The 18,825-nt window shown below is 43.8% G+C and overlaps 1 protein-coding gene across 8 annotated transcripts in view; it reads right to left on the reverse strand.

Moving 5' to 3' along the window:
- LOC105486643 (ERCC excision repair 6, chromatin remodeling factor) overlaps window positions 1-15,901 on the reverse strand; it is an 85,283-nt gene extending 69,382 nt beyond the window's left edge. For 2 of the 8 annotated variants that reach the window (XM_011749592.2, XM_011749599.2), the window contains exons 1-6: window positions 15,720-15,873; window positions 9,499-9,934; window positions 7,804-7,924; window positions 7,002-7,121; window positions 5,462-5,570; window positions 839-1,589 (exon numbers count right to left, since the gene is read on the reverse strand). In XM_011749592.2, the coding sequence (XP_011747894.2) occupies window positions 839-1,589; window positions 5,462-5,570; window positions 7,002-7,121; window positions 7,804-7,924; window positions 9,499-9,920 (1,523 nt within the window). In that variant the 5' untranslated portion in view covers window positions 9,921-9,934; window positions 15,720-15,873. Of the gene's footprint in view, window positions 1-838; window positions 1,590-5,461; window positions 5,571-7,001; window positions 7,122-7,803; window positions 7,925-9,498; window positions 9,935-15,459; window positions 15,588-15,719 lie in introns of those variants that run through there. The other 6 variants (XM_011749593.3, XM_011749596.3, XM_011749595.3 and 3 more) reach the window with 6 other exon arrangements.
- Between the last annotated feature and the right edge of the window lie 2,924 nt (window positions 15,902-18,825).

The following is an 18,825-nucleotide window of genomic DNA, read 5'->3' on the forward strand; positions in this document are numbered from 1 at the left end:
CCCTTTGAATTCCTTAGAGCTAAGTGAGCTCTAAATCAAGGAGACTTGAAATGTGCAGCAGTAGCACAGTGCTCAGTGGGCCACCGTGGGGAGGCCTGCAATGCCGATTATTTTTCCTGGCTCACAGAAAACGCGTGGCAATATGCAATTCAGACTTCGTGTTTCACATGTTCACCTTCCCTTTTATGGTGCTTGCTTTATACAGAGACAATGTCATGGAGCTAAAAGCCAAAGTCAGTCTCTAACATAAAAAACAACAGTGAAAAGAAAGGTATGCTGTGCATACAAAGTATACTTTTTGCACGATGGTAGTTTATAATTATGCAGATGACTATCTTCTCAAGACAAATGAAGGATTTACAAAAACAAGCTTATTCTTTCTATGCCAAAGCTTGTTTCAGCTTGTTTTTGAAGAAAAGTTCTCTAAAATTACTTTCCTGCTTCAAAAGGGAAAACAGAAACCTCTATCCAGTATGCATGACATAATTCACCCTTTTCTTTTTCCTGATACTTATTCTAGGATGACTGTAGATATCAAGGCGACACAGCTCACACTCAGCCCTCTGTATGCCTCTTGCCCCAGGCTTCCCTTAAGTTTTTCATCTTCGACTTGCCTCCAAATCCAAATAAAGACCTAGAAGTACATGCATTTGGGGCCAGCACCATTAAGGACTCAGGGGCCCCACTGCTTCCAGCAGGTTAAGGCTGCAGAAATCCAACCTCTGCATAATCGGGGGTCTAATATATTAAGCTGGACTAGAATGTTTACATATTAATAAACCTGTCACCTAAGATAAAGCAAACAGTACAATATTATTTATAATCCCCACAGACCAACCTTAACCGCTGCTTATAATAATCTTCATCTCCATCATCTCGGTATCTTCCTACTTTCCGACCTCCTCCTCCTCCTTCTCCTATAGGAGAAGCTTCAGCTTCTTCCCCAGAACTTGGGAAAAAGTCGTCGTCAATCTCCTGCACTGGGACTTTCTTCTGCCGTTTCCGGCCCTTGGGCAGAGGCTTCAGCTCATAGTCAGTACCGTCTCCAGACAGGTCTGCCTCCACCCCCTCCACCTCGTCATCTTCCTCCTCCTCCTCCTCCTCCTCTGTGGGGAAATACTCAGACTCTTCACCCTCAGAGTCTCCCTCTGCCTCTGGCCTCATGTCTGACTCCCAGGGTCTCCTTGCCTTTGGCAATCCCACTTTCCCCTGGAACTGCAAAGCCCTCTTCTGGAGTTTCTTGATGTGCTTTTTCAAACGCTCCTCTTTTTTAGACAGAACTTTGGCTTTCTTGTTTGGTTTGTTTTTACTTTGTGTTGGGGCCGGAGGCGTGACTGAGGCTGGAGCTTTTCTAGCTGGTCTTTTATTACAAGTAGCTTGCTTCTTCCTTTCAAAAGACAGTTTTGCTTGATCTGCCAAATACTTTTCGAAGCCTGATGCTTCATTGAGCATGATTTTTCTGGGCTTTTTCTCCTGTTTCTGAGGGATCTGGGTACCAAAAGGTGTCATCTGGCCAGTGCGAATGAGCTCTTCCCAGGCAGTCTCCTGGACAGGCATGAGCATGCTGCCAAGACTGGATGGCCCAGGCTCTGAAAGAACAATGGCAACGCGTTTTGCACTAGCATGAAACTTTTCAAGGGTACAAAAGAAATGCTCACTCTTTCAAGAAATATTAGGCAGCTACAAGTAACTCATATAAAAAAAAAAGAATCATCCATGTACTAAAGCATGCTACATACGAAGGACAGAATAAAATTTATTATAGCATCACACTATATTTAATATATTCCTGTTCAAAAAGATGACTTGTCAGTAACTTTTCTCCACAATATTTCACTATAAATATACTCTCTGCCATCCAAAAATAGGCTGATTACTCTATAAATACAGTTATAAATAGTCATATTTAGCTGTGTTTCCTTATCAGCCAAGGAATAGTCCATGAGGAAGCAAGCTCTGAAGTTCTCACATCATTGCTAAAACCAGCATTCAGATGGACTTAAATTCAAGAGATAGTAAAACCAAAAACAGGCATCTCAGGGATCACCACATATCTAAATAGGAAAAACATAAATGTCAGCTCTACGCTGCCCAGCATGGCAGTTACCAGTCACCTGTAGCTATTTAAATTTAAATTACATTAAGTTAAAAACTCAGTTCCACAGCTGCACTTGCCCTTTTTCAAGTGCTCAAGAGCTACACATGACTAATGGCTACTATAATGGGCAACACAGAGAACATTTTCATCACTGCAAAAAGGTCTATTGGAGAGCAGCACTGTGTTAGATATGTGAAGTTAACTGACTTGAAGACATGAACTAAAATTGGAAGTTACACCATAAGCGTAAAGTCACCCAGAAAGTATCCCTCTTTCATTAGTTGAAATTCATTTCTGGCAAAATTACCACATAATCAAAACACCAAAAGACCTAAGGCTTAATAGGAAGGAATCCATATTCTAAAATCTATGACTCTTGCAGGCCAATGATACCCAGTTTTTCATTAAACTTGCACTGAAACAAAACACACATCTGAAAGTGCACAAATCATTAAGTGTAGAACTCAGTGAATATTCAGAAAATACGTACTGATAAACTAGCACCCATATCATATAACAGAAATTACTAGCACCACCAGATGAGCCCTTCAGGCTACCTCCCAGCCTCTATACCCCTCAAGATAATGATGGACCTGGACTCCTAATGTACAGACAAGTTGTGCCTGTCTCTGAATGCTACATAAGTAGAAATGTTTGTCCTGTGTCCACCTTCTTTCGCGCAACATTTTGAGCTGCATCCTTACTGTTGAATGAAGCTGTAGTTTGTTAACTGTCACTGTTGATGTACATTTGAGTGGCTTCCAGGTTTTGGCTACTAGAAATAATGTTATGAATATTCTGATGTACATCTTTCGGTAACATATATACACACACACACACGTGTATATACACACACGTGTATATACGTATGTACGTATATATATATGTATATACGTGTGTATATATACATATATACATATATATACACATGTACATGTGTGTGTGTATATAATTATCTGGGTATGCTAAGCTTTAGTAGACACTGTCAGTTTTCCAAAGTATTACCTTCCAAAGTCCCATCAACTGCGTCAGAAAGTTCCAGCTGGTGCATATTCTTGCCATTCCATGTTAGCTATTTTGGTAGATGTGTAGTGGTACCACATTATGGCTATAATTTACATTTCCCTGATGACTAACAAAATAGATGCCTTTCATGAATTTATCTTTTGGACAGCCTTTTTTGTATAGAAAGTGTTCCAGTCTTTTTCCCATTTTTCTTTGTCTATTTTTTTTAAACGACTGCTAGTTCTTTATACATCCTAGATTTGAGTCCTTTGATTCACACATGTATTGCAAATTATCTTCTCCAGCTCAGTATCTTGCCTTTACACTCTCTTAATGTTATCTTCTGATGAACAGAAGTTCTTGGTTTTATATACAGTTCATTTAACAAATCTTTTCCTTTACACTATTTTGCCTCAAGTCTCAAGTGTTGGCTGGTGTCCAGACGGAGAGATGGAACCAGGAGCTCAAAAAAAGAGCAAAGCCAGATGTCTACAGATCTGTATAAGGTACTAGTAGAACCTAGGTGGCTGCAAAAGCCATGGGGAATAGATGACCAGGGAGAGGCAGTAGAACAAGAAGAGGGCTCAGAGAAATCCTGAGAAACATCAACATTTAAGATATGCCAGAAATAACTATGCAGAAGTAGTCAGAGGGCCAAAAAGAAAACCAGTAGAGAAGTAGGGATCCCAGAAGGAATAGAAGTGTCAGCTGCTGTAGACAGGCGAAGTGGAACAAGGATAAAAAGGGGCTCTTGGATTTGAGGAGGTAGCTAATAACTCTAGACAATGTAGCTATTAACCCTACTACCAAAGTAGTAGCTGTTAACCCTGAGAGGTAGCTATTAACCCTACTACCAAAGTCACAGTAGGAGGTGAAAGACAACAGCAGATCTGAGACAGCCAGACAGGTACAAACATCTGTTACCAATGAGAAACACAGTACCAAGTAGTTAAAAGCACTGGTCATAGGCCTAATGAATTCTGAGAGACTGAACTTTAAAACCACGTATTTTTGGGCTGGGTGCAGTGGCTCACACCTGTAATCCCAGCACTTTGGGAGGCCAAGGTGGGCAGATCACCTGACGTCAGGAGTTCGAGACCAGCCTGGTTAACGTGGTGAAACCCTGTTTCTACTAAAAATACAAAAAATTAGCCGGGCGTGGTGTTGCGCACCTGAAATCCCAGCTACTTGGGAGGCTGAGGCAGGAGAATCACTTGAACCCAGGAGGGAGAGGTTGCAGTGAGCTGAGATGGTGCCACTGCACTCCAACTTGGGCAACCAGAGCGAAACTCTGTCTCAAAAATATATATATGTATTTACATTTTTCTATTGTCTCAATTAATTCTTCATAACAATTCTCATCTTACTGAATAAACTTCTAAAGCTAGTAGAAAATAGTTGCTTAGAGAATTTAATGTTAAGCAGCTTTAATCTGTATTTCTTTTTTTTTTTTTTTTTTTTGAGGCAGAGTCTTCACTCTGTCGCCCAGGCTGGAGTGCAGTGGCACCATCTCGGCTCACTGCAAGCTCCGCCTCCCGGGTTCGCACCATTCTCCTGCCTCAGCCTCCCGAGTAGCTGGGACTACAGGCGCCCGCCACCGCGCCCGGCTAATTTTTTGTATTTTAGTAGAGACGGGGTTTCACCGTGTTAGCCAGGATGGTCTCCATCTCCTGACCTCGTGATCCGCCCGCCTCGGCCTCCCAAAGTGCAGGGATTACAGGCGTGAGCCACCGCGCCCGGCCTTTAATCTGTATTTCAAATAGTCAATGCCTAAGCAGCCACCAACAATTTGTACACACACGCACACACACAATGACTGCAAAGATAATTTAGTTCCAGAGCTTATGAATTTTCCCAAAAGGTTTTCCAAAAGACAACTATCCAAGACAGTAATGTAAATGAAATACTGGCCACAGTATAACCTGAATGAAGATGTCTTTTCTTAAACTGATGCTTGGAAAGCCTGCCAAATACGCTCCTTAAAGACATGTGAGAGCCATTCTACAAATGGGGATTGATGATGTTGGGCTTCCAACATGTAATTCAATCACGATGCTAGTTGTCTTTATCAAATTAACAATATAAGAATGTTTAAGATTTCCAATGTATTAAATGTAATAATAAATGTGTATCAGCAGCCTCCAATGAACTGAGTAAAAAGTTTACTTTAATTCTCTTTGAGAGGGATTTGGTTCTGCAAGGGTAAAGAATAAAATTTTCCTAAATCTGTTTTGACACTAAAGCAAAGAAATGGATTTTTCTCAAAACCCAGGCAAAGACTAAAGAGACACCCTCCACTGACTACAGGCATCAGGCATCAATTCAAGAACACAGAGAAACTGCTCCCAGCATTCTCACCTGCATCTTCCTCTAGACTGGCATGATCTAGTTCAATTTTCACCTCTGCTCCTCCAAGGATGGCCTGGAGATGCTTTTGTTTTGCAGTGATCTTTTTTAGCTGTTGTTCCTTGAATGGTAAATATCGAAGACAGAAAATAGCAATGAAGTGATTTATTGTTAAATACAAAAGACAGCATTATGAAATTTTAAACTTTAATCCAAAGTAAAATAAAAATAAAATATACATTACATTATATAAAAATTCCATACATTACTATTACTAGAGAGCCCCATGTGAGCAACTACCACTTTTCTAGGAGTAAAGGGGCCATGAATATTCCCAGCAGACAGGCATGCCTGCACCACCATGCTCTCCTAAGGGCGGCAGACAGCCTTCTATGTGCCCGAGCCCTTAAATACATGGACACTGACCTGAAAGGTGGACTTGTTCTACTTGGTTTCCCCCTTACACACTGGGCAAAACCCTAAACTACTCTGTGTTTCTGATCTCCGGAGCCAATGGGCTATGGAAGTCAATAGGCCATAAGATAAGAAATAAAAACGCAAATGTTCAGTTGAAAAAGTTAGTCCCCTTTGATAACCTACCATATTTATGACTGTCCTTTTAGTATTCTATCTAATCAAAAAGCCTTAAGAAAAAAATATATTTTGCCATGCCTCTTTACCCTGGCCACTCCAGACTCCTCTGTCTTGTTTCCTTCCACATCACTAGAACTCAGATATGTGCCCTTGGGCTTCATTGGGAAGGCCCAATGAACTGGGCCTGTGGTACCTGGTTCATCTTCCCAAAGTCAAGAAGTTTCAACTTCAAATATGAGTATGGGACTAGGGGAAATCCTGAACATAAATGCCACATTGCAATGACTTGCAATTTGTTTTTTCTCAGTCTTTCTCTCAGCAACATCCTGTTTAAAGCACTTTCCCTCTGAATAGTCTACCTAACCATCAAAGAGCTGTTAAAGACAAGAATGCATAATTAAGTTAGACTATGACCTGAAGTGGTCTCAAGTTTGATGCTCTACACCCTTGAAATCCCAGCCCACCAGAAGCCCAAGAAGATATCTGTGCACATCAATTTCACATGCTCCCACGAGAGACCAGATATCCCCTCTCTGATTTGGGAGGAGCCACCTGCCTTGGGCAACTGCTAGCTTTGACCTTTGGGCTTGTATTCTGGAAGCAAGTGAGAGAAGATGGGGTGGTGCAGATAACAGACTGGTGAGTGGAAAGTATAATAAAAGGAGGGCCACGTGAACTGAGTCTATGCACAGCCCTGCCCCTGAAGAGTTTAAAGAAAAGATGGAAGGACTCTACTCACTGCAGCGAATCAACTGTAAGCACAAGGACATCTGTTAGTCATTTGGGATGGCAGAACTGAAAAGGTTACAACTAGTCATTCCCATCTATTGCAATATATTTTCACAAAGGGGTACATAAATCCTAAAAAATGTTTCAAACCTCACAAAGCTGTACATAAATCCTTAAAAAAGTTTCAAACTTCATAAAAATAATATCCGAAGTAACAAATATTCCCTACCCTTAAGTTTTCCAAAGCTAAGTACAGCTCCAGTGTGGCTGGGTGCTGACTGTACCACCCAAGGTGGGAAGAAGGGCCAGGCTCTCGCAACAGTGAGCAAAGGTGTGTGAGGGTCAACGGCTGCACTGCCAGGAAACAGAGTGGAGACAATCAGAGGAAGCAAGGTTGAAGTAGAAAAGAATTCACACAAGACCAGGAGACTGAGGTCAGTATGACCCTAAGCCGGGCCAAAGAAATGGTGATGCAGGAAGACTAGGGAAGTGCACCCAAGTGAGGCAAGCAACACCAAAAAGGAACTTTTCTCAAATACACAGATGGTCTCCAACTTATGAAGTTCTGACTTGCAATTTTTCAACTTTGTGATGGGTTTATCAGGGCATAACCCCATTATAAACTGAGGAGGCTCTGGACTTAACTACGGTTTGACTTACAATATTTTGACTTTAAGATAGGTTTTTCAGGGTATTAAATGCATTTTTGACTAACAATATTTTCAATTTACGATGAGTTTGTCGGGATGTAACCCTGCCGTAAATCAAGGAGCAACTGTGTATGTATGGATGTGTGTATGGATGGATGTGTGTGTATATGTATCTGTGTTTTTTTAAATGCAATAGAATGGGATGTCAAAGGGAAACAGCAGAAAGATTAAACATAAAAAAGAAACCCAAAATTTCTCTACTGTAATTATAAGTATTTGCTTCACATCTTATAAGTGCTTTTTAAAATACTTCCTAAATTAAGTGTGCCTAAATGATGACTTTTTCAAAAATGCAATACTGAATATGTTATTCTGAATCACCTTATTATACTTCTGTCGTTTTACAGAATCTAGTTTCCTGTTGATGTCTCTGCTGGTGGCAGCTTGAGGGCTAAGCTGTTCAATAATTTTATTGATTTGCCTTAGTGATGTCGTACATGACCTGAAAAATAAGATAAATTGTCTATTTTCCACTCTGATAACATTTTTATAGCATAATATAAAGAGAAAAATGCTAAAAACACATCCCTTTTACTTCTTATTAACTAAAAGATAAAAGAAACTAAACCAGAATACATACCCTTATTTGCCACAAATAAAACTTGTAGGATCATTAGAGGTTTAAGATGACTGCTAGTGTTTTCTTTTATCTAGCGGATTTAGATCAGCTCATTCCCATTTGTAAGCTGCTTCATTCATTCCACAAGCATTATTTAAGTGCCTACTTTATTCAAGACATTATGCTAGAATAATGTGCAATAAGTTGTTCTTTTACATGAAAAAATGCATACATGGGCTTTTTAACCCTGCTGCGGAAGCCAAAGTTTGGAAGCATCCTAAAAATGCTTAAACATTTTCTTATATAAATCACATATCTGCGACAATATTTTTCTTCTACATAAATGGAAGATTCACTTACTATAGCATTAAACTTTGTGGTGCAAAGAAAACAAATCAATTTAAAATAAATTACTCCTAAAATAGACACCATAGAATTGTAGCTTCCAATTTTCAAAACACAAATTCAATCTTCTTGATGCTTGTGTAATTTGCTGTTTGCATCCTCTGTGGATTACAGGATAAACAATGCATATTACTGGCTGAGATACCACATGCCACCAGCCATCTAGCATCACTCTGCATGGAGACCCCACAACTTTCCTCTGTCACCTCTGTAGAAAGAGGACACATTTCCAAGATCAAATGTAAAAGTATTATTATAAAGAGTTGAGGTCCTCAACACTCAGACTATAACCATGAATGTGCACCTGCTCCTGAGGAGACCAAAAGAACACACCAGGGAATGGTTAGCAGAAAACATGTCTTTGCAGTACCAACAGCCACATTCATGACAGCTCCACACTCCACCCTCCCCAGCTATCCTCTGCGACACTGCTCCATCCTCCATCCAGTTCAGCCCTTGCCTTCTTTCTTGCTTACCTGACACTGCCCAGAACACTGCCCAACAGGGGGCCAAGCAGCAATGATAAGTGAGCTCAACACCTCCCACTTCCCCTCTCCTGTCCTCACCTCCTACCCTGGCTCAGGTCTACAGTTTCCCCTATTTCTAGAATGCAAATCTGAAAAATTGCCCAAGGACTGAACACTAAGTTTGGGGACAGCAAGCTAGAAAGAAACTACTGCACAGAGAAAAATGTGAAGGTGGCGAAATGTATTCCTGGCATCTCGAACAGGAAACACCCGAATTTTAGGTGCACTTCTCCTGAGATCACTTTGTGTACATGATGGTGAACAGCCCGTCTCTTCTGGACATTATGCATGCGACTGGCTTTCATGAGCTGGATGGAGACTCTAACTACCATGTACAATGCCACTCCTGAGGGGAAGGGCTAGGGCTCAAAGATGAGGCTGAGGATTGCCCTTACTGACTCTGTCCTCCAAATAAAAGACTCTACACATCTCCTAAACTTCTGGAATACTAGAGCTCTCCATTACCTGAATATCCCCGTCATGTTTAACTGCAACTTTTAAAGGAAGAAGATGGGCTGCACTCACGTGAGGTCATCCAGGACCGACCGATACTCCTTCTCTACGTCAGCGAGCTGGGAGGTACGGCTGGCCTCATGGATGGCATTGTCCACCTGCCGAAGCACACCCTGTTCCAGCACATCCTGGTCATAGACGTCCACACCCAAACCCTGCAGCTCAAGGGCCTGGGCGCTAGGCTCCACCGCCTGGATCTGATGTCGGTTGATATGCAGCAGGGCCGGCCCTCTCCTCGAAGCTGCTGATGCGCACCCCTCGGCAGAGGTGGACGGTCCGTCACCCACAGAACTAAAGGGCAGGTATTCTTCCACCTCCCCATCACCACCACTTTCTTGCTTGATTGCCATTTCTTCATTATTACTGACAGGTTGACTCTGTAAATAGTCTTGCTCCTGAGTTTGACTTGAGTGGGGGATTCCCTTATTTGGCATTCTCTACAGACTATCTAAAAGGAAAAAAAATTTATAAGCCTTTTCGTTATGTAGGATTCATTGTAGTTCTTAAATATTTTACAATTAAAGCAGACCAATTTCTAAAAAGATCAAGTAATAATCTTCCAACCATATAAATTCAAGTGTCCAAGTATTAATTCACTAAAAAGGGACAAACAATATATCTTCTTGAGTTCTGATAATAAATAAAAAAAATTAACCAGAAATAGAAAAGCAGTGTCATCAACAAAGAACATTTAGGCAGCCAGCTAAGAAAGCTAGCCACCAAAATCCTGGGGTGATGGCCATGGAATATTCTTCAAAACAGTTGAAATCATCTGGCTGCTGTTTTCCAAGTTAGCATCTTCATTTCATTATGACACAAATGATTTATATTATAGTGGCAAGATCAACTGTAATGCACAGGAAACAGTGATGTTAGGAAAGAGCTTCTGTGTGAATCTGAGACTAGAAACTCCTAGGCTGAACACCTATCCAGTAAGTAGGAGCTCTGAACAAATCAGAAGCTCAGCAGATTAATTAGGCCAGGCACGTGGCTCACTCCTGTAATCCCAGCACTTTGGGAAGCCAAAGCAGGAGGACAGAGACCAGCCAGGGAAACAGCAAGCTCAGGACTTCAAGATCAGCCTGGGAAAGATAATGAGGCCTTGTCTCTACTAAAAATTTAAAAACTTAGCCAGGCCTGGTGGTGTGCACCTATATTCCCAGCTACTCAAGGGGCTGAGGCGGGAGGATCATTTGAGCCTGGTAGACGGAGGCTGCAGTGAGCCATGATTGCACAACTGCACTCTAGCCTGGGCAAAAGAGCAAGACTATGTAAAATAAATCAGAAGTTTTTTTAAAAGGTTAATTAAAATATTCTCGAAAATAGGCTGGGCAGAGTGGGTCACATCTGTGATCCCAACACTTTGGGAGGCTGAGGCGGGCAGATCACTTGAGGTTAGGAGTTTGAGACCAGCCTGGCCAACATGGTGAAACCCCATCTCTACTAAAAATACAATAATTGGCTGGGCATGGTGGTGGGCACCTGTAATCCCAGCTACTTGGGAGGCTGAAGCAGGAGAATCACTTGAACCCAGGAGGCGGAGGTTGCAGTGAGCTGAGATCTAGCCACTGCATTCCAGCATAGGCAAGAGTGAGACTCAATCTCAAAAAAAAAACAAAAACAAAAAAACCTCAAAAATAACTCCATTTTAATACATAGTATAATTTCTCACTCATCAGGCTGGCAAGAATGTAAAGCCTGATACATCCAATACAGACAAGGAGAATGATCCTCTCCCCCTCACACGCGGCTGCTGAGAATATAAATTAGTAAAGCCCTTTGGGGGGACAACTTAGCAATAGCTATTAAAATTTTAAACGCACATGACCTTTGTCAAGCAATTCTAGGTATTTATTCCAGAGAATTATTCCAGAGAACTAGTCAAACACAGAAGCAAGGATGTTTACTGGAGCACATTTTTAATAGTTTAATGTAGCTACTAAGTATATTCTGTAGTACTGATACAAAAGCCATGTTAAGTGAAAAAATTCATGGTATGAACGCACTTATGTTGAAAGAAGTATGTATCCTGCACACAGAATGATCTGGCAGGATACAAACTAAGCCTGCAAGTCAGGAGGGGGGAAGAGAAAGCACAGGGAAAAATAAGGGGGAACTTTCACATTGTACTCCACATACTCAGGACCTGCTGCTTTAAGGAGAATATATTCACTATATTACCCATACAACTATCACACCTAATAAATATATTAAAAAGCAACACAATAACCAAAAACCAGTCTTGCTTTTTGTTTATCTGTGAATAAACTAAGACTTCTTTGAGCACTGTCACTTTTCTGTTAAATGACAAGTTCCCCCAATGGGTCCCACTCATTCCTTATTAAATAAAATAAGCCCAGCAATAAAGCACTGGCATACAAAGATTTCAGCACCATCTACACCCGAGTGGCTATCCACTGGAGAAGCAGCATGTCAGTAACAACAGAGCAGGGCAGGTCAGCTAGCCCAGGACACGGACAAGAAGCCACATGAGCATTGAGGGACCTATATATGGTGTCCAGGAAATATCACGGAGGAACTGAGATTTGAACACATGCACCGTGCATGGTCTGATAAATAGGAGGTGCTCAATATCTGCTGAAAGGAAGTGAGGTTCAGAGCTAAGTCTAATAAAAAGTTTGGTCTGGGCAAATGAGTCATAAATTCAGTCACAAAAATGAGACTCTCAAAAAGGAAGCAGATGGGAAGCAGGACTGGCAAGCAGCTTACATGTAATCAGTACCATGTGCAGCATGCAGTCAGAAATGCACAGCTGAGCTCAAGGGAAAGTCTGGGTGATACGTGGACACATCAGCAGAGTGAGCAGTTCCAGGGTTCTTAAGGCTCTGACAGGTACCGAAGGTCATTTTGGAGGGTCCGAGGAGACTAACATCAGAAAGGTTAAAAAGTGAACAACACAGTGAGAAAGTTCCTCCTTTTGGGGCCTGCTGATTATTTTCAAGAGGAAGGCTCAGCTCACCTCACTTTCCAACAGAGGGAGCAGGATTCCAGCTCAGAGTCTCTGTACTAGCTGGCAGTTAACAATTCTGTTTTCATTTTTCTTATTTGTACACACATGAGGATTTCTTTTTAAGAGAAAAAGGATGCCAATTCAACCAAAAATATTAAGTAACCTTTTTTTATTTTTGTAAAATAAATAATATTAAAAAGTACTAGTATTGTAGTGCAAAGACAAGGTTAAAAATAATGAAGTTTGGGGAAAACTTCTAATAATAAAAAAGGAGGAAGAGAGTCCAGTGAATTGGAAAGGGCTGAGTGAATTTGGATACTAACAGGTCACCATTTACCCTGGTAAAAGAAGTTTCAGGCCAGGCTCAGCGGCTCACACCTGTAATCCCAGCACTTTGGGAGGCCGAGGTGGGTGGATCACCTGAGGTCAGGAGTTCATGACCAGCCTGACCCAACACGGTGAAACCCCACCTCTACTAAAAATACAAAACTTAGCCGGGCGTGGTGGTGCGTGCCTGTAATCCCCGCTACTCAGGAGGCTAAGGCTCGAGAATCCCTTGAACCCGGCAGGCAGAGGTTGCAGTGAGCTGAGAGCGCACCACTGCACTACAGCCTGGGCAACAAGAGCAAAACTCTGTCTCCAAAAAAAAAAGTTTCAGTGGAGGATGGGGTCAAAAACCAGACTGTAGTGGTTGAAATGTAGTTGGTGTGAAAGGAGCAGATGAGAAAATGGAGGCCACAAGGGAGTGGCCTGTCATTTAAGGAACTTGCCTGTGGCAAGGAGACAGCTAGAGTGATAAATAATGGATTTGTTGGGGGTGGGGAAAGAACTAGGGCAAGAAAAACTAGAGCATGTAATGACTGGAGGGAGACAGAGGAGATAACTCCCACAGAAAGGTGTACCAAAAGAAACAGCAAAAGTGGAAGGTCCTGAGCAGAAATGAACAGGAGGCACAACACATCTTTCTCGGACTCTGGCAGGAGGAGGAATCCTGATGGATCTAAATTTGCAGGTGGAGAGGAGGGAAGCTGAAGTGGATCATAGACAAAATAACCCACAAAGTAGCAAGTTGGGCAGTTCCTGGGTCAGGAGACAAAGTTGGCACAGGGGCTGAAGACTGAGTCTGGAATAAATGTCCTGTACAAGAGAACAGGGAGTTGACAGGGAACAAACACTGATGATTGCTGTGGAGGACCTACCTGAGGATCCCCGCCCCCAGCCCCGCAGAGCCATGGACTGCTAACAATCTCCAGGGCTGTACAATCTCCTCCTTCAGCAATTAGCAGTCCTGGGGGAAATGTCACTATTGAGGATTTTCAGAGCAGAAATGGTACAGCAAAAGGGTCATGGGGTTGAAGATGCTGAGAAGAGTAGCTGAAGTAACTGACTTCAGGGTCCAAGCTGAGTAGGTTTAAAAAAAAAAAAAAAAAAACAGAAGGGGCCTGGAAATGGGAGAAAGGTGTCAAGAAGCCATTTAGTGTCTGGCAATGGCCAGAAAACCAAGTCTTCTGGGAGTGAGAGTTGGAAACCAGAAGGCTCTTATCAGGTTAAAGAATTTCAGAAGTGAAATAAATCATACATTTAACAAATAGTTACTGACAGTCAATTACACCAGGCAATGTACTAGGTTAACTAATTCCTGTCCTCATAGAGCTTAGAGTCTCATGAGAAAAACAGATATTTAAAATCCATATATATATACACACACACACACACACGTACACAATAGCGATTTCTTGGACACAATATTAAAAATAGAAGGGCAGTTGACTGATACTAGTTTCAACGCTTTAAAGTAAAAGCAGATATACAGTGGTTCCCAACTTTTGAGACACATACAAGTATAATTGTGGTGACTGCTGTTAGGAAAGTACAAGGCTTTCTGACAAAATGAGAGAAACCAAACTGAAATTATGGAGGTAGATGTGGGGTCAAGGAGGCCTCTCTGATAAAGTGACATCTGAGGACTCAGTCAGATCGAAAGTAAAGTGAACGTCTTGCAAGGAAACGACGAGTATAATTTTTTTTTTTTTTTTTTGAGACAGAATTTCGCTCCTGTTGCCCAGGCTGGAGGGCAACCTCTGCCAGGCTCCACCAGGCTCACTGCAACCTCTGCCTCCCGGGTTCAAACGACTCTCCTGCCTCAGCCTCCCGAGAGCTGGGATTACAGGCATGTGCCACCACGCCCGGCTAATTTTTTGTATTTAGTAAAGACAGGGTTTCACCATGTTGGTCAGGCAGGTCTCGAACTCCTGACCTCAGGTGATCCACCTACCTCGGCCTCCCAACAACGTGTGTAACTTTTATCACTAGAAAGAGCTGATGCATTTGTGAAAAAGGAAGAAGGCTAGAACACCGAATATTTTACTTTATTTTTGACTTTGAGTTAAGAAGAGCCAAGAAGGGCTCCATTCATGGCCTAAGTCTTGCAGAGTATCTTCTAAGGCTTAATCATCTGGGAGCTAGTATCTTCATCGTCCTTCCCCCAGCACTGGGGCTCTCGCAACCAGGGGAGAGCTGGGTCTGGTTTGGACAGTTGGTCGGACACAGGCACAGTTCTGAGAGGGGACAGGCAAGGGCCAGATCACACAAGGCCTGGGAAAACACGAGCATGGATTCCACTCCCAGTGCAATGGAATGACTCTGAAAACTGTTAAGTAGGGTGATGATGGCATGACCTACTTTATGCCAGAGACCACTTGCACAACTGTGCGGATAACGGATTGGAGGAGACAGAGCAACAAGAATATGATGGGAAAAGTGGAGGAGAAAAGCAAGGGCAGCCTGTCACAGGATGACAGCAGTGAAGACGCTGCGTGGAAGTCACGTAACAGCAGCATTTACAGGCGGCCTGTCCCATCCGCCCACACTCTACTAACTTGACTCTATCAACGCCCAAAACCTCGGACGTACATCTAGCCCGACTCTCTTTAAAATAACAGCTCCAGCATTTTAATCGAGATCAAAAAGGGCCCAGGTGACCCAGCGCGCAGGGGCCTTACACAAAGTCGGAGAAGTAGCTGAGTTTCTGGTCAGCCAGGGACTCGGGCTGCCTCAGGTGAAAGCTCCGCGGCGCTACTTCCGGTCTCAGGCTAGGCGGCCGGAAGCGGGCGCCTGGCCCTAAGACCGCTACAAACAGCCCTAGCTGACAGGCTCAATCACCACCGCGAGGCCAAGGCGCGGGGCCGCGGCCGCCCGAGGAGCCTGAGCCGGGCCCCGACATCCACTGCCCGACATTGGGCCGGGCCCCCCGAACACTCACCCAGGGCTGCGTGGCCGCCCACACGGAAACGGAGACTCTGCCGCTGGCACTGGCGCTGCCGCCGCCGCCAGCCGCCCGGGAACCCGGCTAGACGGGCCGTGGCGCCTGCGCCCTCAGCTCAACCGTAGACACCGCCCCTAACAGGGACTCCGACTCGGGCTGGCGCGAGGTGGCTCGCGGCGCATGCGCCTGGCTCAGCGCTTGTTTTTAAGCACGGGCAAGACCACGTGGTTTGGAGGGAAGCGCTCAGCCGCGCCTTTGTCCTTGCGTGCTAGCAGGGCCAGAACGCTGTCTCTGCTGCATGTCAGCTGGGCGGCTTGCGGAGGACGCTTCGCCCCTAGCGAAAAATACCCTGCTAGTAAGGCAGTTATGAAAGTTAAGACATATTTCCACGTAGAGGGGGATGCTCGTGTGCCATGCGAATGTAAATCCTCATAATTAACCTTGAACCCTGCAGAGAAAGTCCGCTTGGGCAGGGGAGTTAGCCCCAGGCTGTGACCTCTCCTGTCATCTGGCACAACTTAACACGGGAAGGATAGAAAGCGGTCTGCTTCTCTCTTCCCCCTCCGCCACGCGCGCACCTGGGCGCAGTGAGTGCCTACAGAGCCTGCTTACATGTGTACATTGCATTACATCCAGCGTTTAGTATCCGTCCTCAGATCTTAGAGGTAGGCAGGGTTTCGAGGCAAGGATTTTACCGTGGAGGGTTTGAAAAAAGATGTCCACACAGAGGTTCAGAACAAAGGGAAGAAGTTGAGCTTCGCCTGGGGAAAGAAGCAGCCCACGATGCATGGTGGCTGTACCAGACAGAGCTTCTCAGCTCAGGATCGGCGCTAGGAGAAGGTGGACGTTCCAGGGCCCCGAGGCAGGATGTCCTCTGGGAGCGCAGTGACTGCGGGTCACTGCCTGGGAAGTGCCGTCCTCACTTGGAAGCCTGAAGTCGGACAATAGGGAAGTGGGGTCGGAAAGCGGCCCCAACCCACAATGTAACTTGTTTTTGTTGGTGGTAGTGGGTTTTTTTGTTTGTTTTTTGTTTTTGTTTTTGAGACGGAGTTTTGCTCTTGTCGCCCAGGATGGAGTACAATGGCGCGATCTTGGCCCACTGCAACCTCTGCCTCCCAGGTTCAAGTGATTCTCCTGCCTCAGCCTCTTGAGTAGCTGAGATTACACGCGCCCGCCACCATGCCCAGCTAATTTTTGTATTTTTAGTAGAGACAGGGCTTCGCCATGTTAACCAAGCTGTCCTCAAACTCCACCCGCCTCGGCCTCCCACAGTGCTGGGATTACAGGCGTGAGCCAACACACCCAGCCTGTAACTTGTTTTTTTTAAAGAAGAAAGAATTTGGTGATTTCTTGGATAAAATATTAAGAATAGAAGGGCAGTTGATTGACATTAGTTTCAATGCTTGAAAGTAAAAGCAGATATATAGTGGTTCCCAACTTTTGAGACTGAGGTTCCCTTTGCAGTGTACTATTTTGGAGACCCTTCCTATATCAGAATTTGGACAGGAAAAAGATGATCCACTCAATAGGTGAAGTTGAGAGTTATTATTTACAAAGACGTGGGCAAGGTTCAGGAAAACAACTCAGGGTGATACAACTGGAGCTATTAAGGGCCGAATTGTGTCCCCTCCCCAAAACTCATGCTGAAGTCCTAACCCCCCACCCCCACCCCAGGACCTCAGAATGTGGCTGTATTTGAAGATAGGGTCTTAAATGAGGGAATTTAGTTAAACGAGGTCCCAAGTTATTTAGCAAGTCGTCCAACCCCTTTTATTCTCCTGCCCCATCTAATTTTTCTGCATCATTTGTGTCCTTCACTCCCTGGGTGCCTATGCTCAGGATTTAGGGAACTACTTACTCTTCTCCCAGGAAGGATGTGCTGCAATTGACTCCTATGGCCTAGTAAGCATACTGTTCACCTCTTTCCAGCTGTCTTCTCTCAGGCTGCCATAACAAATGCCATAGACTGGGCAGCTTAAACAACAGGCATTTATTTCTCATAGTTCTAGAGACTGGGAAGTCCAAGATCAAATGCAGGCAGATTTAGCTCATTTAGGGAAAGCTCTCCTCATGGCTTGCAGATGGTTACCTTCTCACTGTGTCCTTACATGGGGGAGAGAGAGGGCTCTCTCTCTTCCCTTTCTTCTAAAGTATCAGCCCTATTGGATTAGGGACTCACCCTTATGATCTCATTTAACCGGAGTTACTGCCTGAAGACCCTGTCCAAATAGTCACATTGAAGGTTAGGGATTCAACATATGAATTTGGGGGGCACCCAGTTTAGCCCGTAGCACCAACTCTGCTTTGTTGACTTCACATTAATAGCTTGAAATCAGCCATGGTAGGAGTATTTATACCACAGAAATGGACAAACTATAAACTGGAACTTTGAAGGAGGGGCAATTATTAATCTTTTCCCACATACCCCTGCTTGTTATTCTGTCACTTCTGTGATCTTACATGATCTTACAAGCAGGTCCTTCTGCTTAGAATTCTCTTACCCATTCCAAGCTCAGAAAAAGTTTATCTTTTCTGAAGCTTTCCCCTACCTTCTGACAGCAACTGGCTCTTGCATCTCCTGTGTACTCCCAAACCAATATTTCTAATGTCATTATAGTAGTTATTGATTTGGATTTTAATCCATTTTCCCTACCATTTTCTAGCCCTTACTCTAAGCTAGGCATTATTTTAAACACCCCACCCAAGGGGTTTTTGCTGCCCACTGCATAAAGAAAGACCATAGCATTGTGGTAGAAAAGGAGCTTAATAGACACAAGGCCCACCATGCCAAGTGGGAGATGAAGGGCATACTCAGATCGTCTGATCCAAAGTCTGAAGCTCATAGGCTGGGAGTTTTTCAAATGCAGCTTGGAGGAAGGGGTGGGGGTGGCCAGGTAACAGTTGCTTGCTGCTGATTGGTTGAGGCTGAGATGAAATCACAGGGGGAGTCAAAGCTGTCCTCCTGCAGGCTGAATCACTTCTGGGTGGGGCTGTGGGAGTGGGGTTGGCAGTCCAGGTGGAGCTATGGTTGTCAGACATGCAAAAAACCTGGAAAGATATCTCAAAAAGCTACAAATAGTGGTTGTATTAGTCCGCTCTCATG

The sequence above is a fragment of the Macaca nemestrina genome, chromosome 9 (genome assembly GCF_043159975.1).
Source record: "Macaca nemestrina isolate mMacNem1 chromosome 9, mMacNem.hap1, whole genome shotgun sequence".
Lineage (NCBI taxonomy): Eukaryota > Metazoa > Chordata > Mammalia > Primates > Cercopithecidae > Macaca > Macaca nemestrina.